Source organism: Poecilia reticulata, linkage group LG16, assembly GCF_000633615.1.
Source record: "Poecilia reticulata strain Guanapo linkage group LG16, Guppy_female_1.0+MT, whole genome shotgun sequence".
Taxonomy (NCBI): domain Eukaryota; kingdom Metazoa; phylum Chordata; class Actinopteri; order Cyprinodontiformes; family Poeciliidae; genus Poecilia; species Poecilia reticulata.
This window is the reverse complement of record NC_024346.1, coordinates 19283687-19288081: the sequence shown is the minus strand read 5'-3', so window position 1 is coordinate 19288081 and position 4395 is coordinate 19283687. Positions and strand designations below refer to the sequence as shown.

At 37.2% G+C, this 4395-nt stretch overlaps 1 protein-coding gene and 1 long non-coding RNA gene across 2 annotated transcripts in view; both read right to left on the bottom strand.

The window, feature by feature from the left end:
- Nucleotides 1–176: 176 nt before the first annotated feature.
- LOC108167011 (uncharacterized) lies at nucleotides 177–2093 on the bottom strand. Its single transcript, XM_017309367.1, has 4 exons — nucleotides 1847–2093; nucleotides 1470–1757; nucleotides 1077–1370; nucleotides 177–641 (listed from the first exon to the last, which is right to left on the bottom strand). The coding sequence occupies exons 1-4, from the start codon at nucleotides 2022–2024 to the stop codon at nucleotides 217–219; spliced, it is 1185 nt and encodes a 394-aa protein (XP_017164856.1). The 5' UTR covers nucleotides 2025–2093; the 3' UTR covers nucleotides 177–216.
- A 32-nt stretch (nucleotides 2094–2125) lies between these two features.
- Nucleotides 2126–4395, bottom strand: part of LOC103478491 (uncharacterized) — a 7043-nt gene continuing 4773 nt past the window's right edge. The window contains exons 2-3 of the long non-coding RNA XR_535810.2: nucleotides 2341–2399; nucleotides 2126–2230 (exon numbers count right to left, since the gene is read on the bottom strand). This is a non-coding gene — a long non-coding RNA (uncharacterized LOC103478491). The remainder of the gene's footprint in view (nucleotides 2231–2340; nucleotides 2400–4395) is intronic.

The following is a 4395-nucleotide window of genomic DNA, read 5'->3' as shown; positions in this document are numbered from 1 at the left end:
AAAATATTGTGACATCAGATAACTCCTAAAGAACAACTGATCTATTTTTCAAATAACAACTTTGTATTTGGAGAAAATTACAATTAATCACCTAAAAAAAAAAAAAAAAAAAAAAAAAAAAAAAATGTATTTACAAAAAAAATGATTCCTACCTTTTTTATGCCTTAAGAAAATCAAAAGAAATTTGGAAAAAAATCCTAACACAAAGGATCATACTTAATGCATGAAAAGGATATACATAAACATATATATGTTCTTACCTGAAACCATAATTTTGGTGCTTTTATCCAAAAATGAGTGTCCCTGTGCATGGTAGGAGGTAATTGGGTTGATATCAACCCATGGATAGAGTTTATCCTCATTGTGAGACATATCCAGCCGATCTATTTTAAGACTACAATTGCTGTCTGACACAGAGCCAGCCAAATGTGTTATCCCTTTATATCTGCTTAAAATATTTGACTGTTTTTGGTTGAATACGTCTGCACGTCCATTACTTTGGTACAAGTACCAGACAACTTGGAGGCCATTTGGTTGGGCTTTGCGATAGGAAAACTTGCAAGGAATGATGACACATGACCCTTTCATTCCTGTTACGCTTCCTGGAGTAGTGAAAGACCAATCCAGATTGAGCATGTTTCCTGTAAAACACATAAAAACAAAACGGTACAAATCTTTGATGGACTACATTAGTTTAAGCCTAATTTGAACTGATTTGCCCTGGACAGACCATAGATGTCTACATTTTAATATTGTATTTCTAATAGTATTATTTGTTGTCTTTCTTCAGATATTTGTTCTCTGGTGGTATTTTCCAACTAACTAGAGTGGCGGAAAAATAAAGTCACCTTAACTCCTAAATCGTGACTTACAGGGCTCAAATGCCTTCACTGCAAAAACACAAAATCCTACCAAGTATTTGTGGTCTAGTTTCTACTGCTAGTATCTTAATACACTTGAAATAAGACAAAATTAACTTACAAGTAACCTTTCAACAAGTACTTCAAAAGTACTTCTTTCTTGTGAAAGAAGTACTTTCACAAGAAGTATTAATTTTAACTATGATTGTCACTCACGTTTTACCCGTATGGTCGTGCTCTTCTGCTCGGTCTGTCCTCCAGGAAATCTTGCAGAACATGTCAGATAGTTTCCATTGTCTTTAGCTGATGCTGTAAATGTCAATGTGGAAACAGTTTCCCTCAAACTCCCAGAGGATTTAATATCTCCGGTAACTGGCATGTTAGCGTAGTTCCATGTGAGAACTGGTGTATTGTTGGAGCAAGTGTATGAAGCTTCACATGTTACCTGGCTTGCAACTCCTTCTAGATATTCAGATGACATAGAGCTAATGCTCAGTGGGAAAATGGAGCCTAAAAGCACAAAGAACAAAAGGATGGTTAAAGCTTATCCAGACAGACAACCTAAGGAAAAAGGCGATGCTGATTTTGATCTTGAGAGTTATCACTCACATTGTGCAGTTAAGGTTTCAGATGTTGTTGCCGTTTTACCACCTGGGTGCTTGACAGTGCACTCAACAACTTGAAAGTCTCTCTCTAAGACTAAAGTAGCTGTTAAAGTAGTTTTAGAAGTGCCCTCAGATAGCTCAGTGTGGGTAACTTTGTTGTCTTTCATTGCGATGTTGAAGCTAAGAGTTGGTGGACGGGTGGAGCATGTGTGTCGAGCAGAACATTGCACTGTTACAGAATTTCCAACTTTTCTTTCACCGAAGATCATAATCTGTGGTGGYTGTGGCTGTCCTACAAAGGAAATGTAAAAACTTAAAAAACTTTTTCAACGACATACTAATGAACTGATGTTCAAGGCAAAAAACCCAAAACAAACATACCAATTACTTCAATTGTTACAGTTGTGTCATAGAATGCGTRTGTGCTTTTCCMAACATTTTCTGGATCCACCCAAGGATAAAGCTTTTGTCTGTGGTCGTTCCAGTTCACAYGTTYAATCWCTAGAGTGCATGATTTTTTATATGTGGAAGTGTATACATGGGTTCTTCCTCTATACATTTCAATTACATCTCTAGGGTACCAATTATCATAAACCAAAGGATATCCCCTGCTCACATACTGGTACCAAACAACTCTGTYYKYWYYTKTAGGTGGATWCYKATKGTAGTYAAAGCTACAAGGGATAACGAGGCAGGAATTCAACAATCCTTTGATATTTCTTGGCATGTCAACGCGCCAAGCTTGTGTTGCCAAGTAAAGACATCCTGCAAGAGAAAAGTAGTTGTAAGTCAAAATTATGGAAGTAAAAATTAATCAGTTGCATCAAATTAAGATGGTATGTATTACACCATTCAAAAGAAGAAAACCAAAGTACCCAAAAACCAGAGGTGCAGGAGCAAATGTCTAAACCAAAACATCTTGATGTAAAGGTATCTGAAAGAAACAAATGAGATGCATTAGTATGATTTATTAAAACAACTTATCATTAATGTCATGATGTGATATTGTTTGTGGTGAGGAATATGCTCGTAGGCCCAGGCAGACATTAGAAAGTGTTTAGTGATGAGTCCATAAAGTAACAATATACGTACAATAGAGTAGGAACCAACAGGAGGCAAAGACAACAGACCAAACCAAACCAACTTTATTTATAAAGCACTTTAAAACAGCTGTGGCTGTTACAAAGTGATACAAAGTGCTGTACATTAAAAAAGTGCTGTACATTAAAACGCAACATAATAAAAAAATAAAATCTTACAGTTTACAAACAAAAACATACAATTTAAAACTAGATCCTGCTGGTGTTAAAAGCCAAGTAAAATAAATGGGTTTTAAGACGAACTTTAAAAGTGGACAGTGAAGGGGCCTCTCTGACCTGCAAAGGCAAGTCGTTCCATAACTTTTGGGCCAATGACAGAGAAAGCCCTGTCCCCTCTGAGCTTCCTTCTGGATCTTGGTACCTCCAAGAGCAGCTGATCTGCTGACCTGAGAGACCGATAGGGTACGTAGGGGTCAAGAAGCTCAGAGAGGTAAGCCGGGGCAAGATTATGTAGTGATTTAAAAACAAACATAATAATTTTAAAATGAATCCTAAAATATACAGGCAGCCAGTGAAGTGAGGCCAGGACAGGGTCACATGCTCCCTCTTTCGAGTTCCTGTCAAAAGTCGTGCAGCAGCGTTCTGAACCAGCTGCAGACGTGAGAGCAGCGACTGATTGACTCCCAGATATAGTGCGTTACAGTAATCCAATCGAGTGTAAATAAAAGCGTGGATCACTGTTTCAAAATGCTGCCTGGAAAGAAAAGATTTCACAGGAGGGTTTAAATACAAAGGGATAGTAATCAGGGAACTATAACAGCTGGGATCAATCAACAGGGAGGACAGGACACAGAAAAACCAAGAAATAAATACACAGAAACACAGATCACTACAATTAAAGATACAAACAAAATATTTTGTACCATTTTAAGTCAACCAAATTTTGTTTAATTTCCATTTCTTTGCAGTTAAAATGTTCAAAGGCTGTAAAAAGACTGGTACCCATCTGTAACAAAACTCTCTACAGTTTCTTTCTGTTCCCCTTTTTTGTTTCCTCCTGATTAAGTTCTCATCTTAAAAGCAAAGATGACTTTATAGTGTGGGTTGTGTTTTGCATGCATGAGCTCAAGTTATCAGAGTAGAAAGAAAATGGCTACTTTACAGTTAATTTGACATCTCATTTTTTACCCTTTAAGAGGAGCATCTTCATGTTTTAGTCTGTTGATTTCAAAATTCATATGAACACAGAATAAGTTCACATAGCACAACCATCGAGTCTATTCTTAGATATGGCATCACTGGATGGTTTTGAAATCTTACTATTAAATTAAAAACTCAAATTCAAAGTCTGGTGAAGATGGCAACCAAGATTATCAACACTCCGGACCTATCCTCTCCACAGCTCCTCTGAGCAGGCTACCATGAGGCATGCTGAGAACATCTTGTCTGATGGGTCTCATGTGCTCGCATCAGAATATGTTCTTAAGAACTCTGGAAGAAGGTTCAGGGTCCCCCTTTGCAAATACTGAAACATTCATTTGTACCTCTCTCTATTAACTTGAGAAATGGCAGACTAGCGGGGACTGGACAGAGCAACAGGAGGACCAGACGATGACCAAGAGTAGCATGTAGAGGATGTATTGAGGATGTACTGCTGATCTGACATTTGTGGTTTTATGTACTTTTGCTGTTGTTGTTGCTGTTTTTATTGTTATGTCCTTTTTATTGTTGTACTGCAGTTTTTGGCCCCTGCTTTCAAGACAAATTTCTATTTCTCCAATGGGAGACTAATAAACTATCTATCTATCTATCTATCTATCTATCTATCTATCTATCTATCTATCTATCTATCTATCTATCTATCTATCTATCTATCTATCTATCTATCTA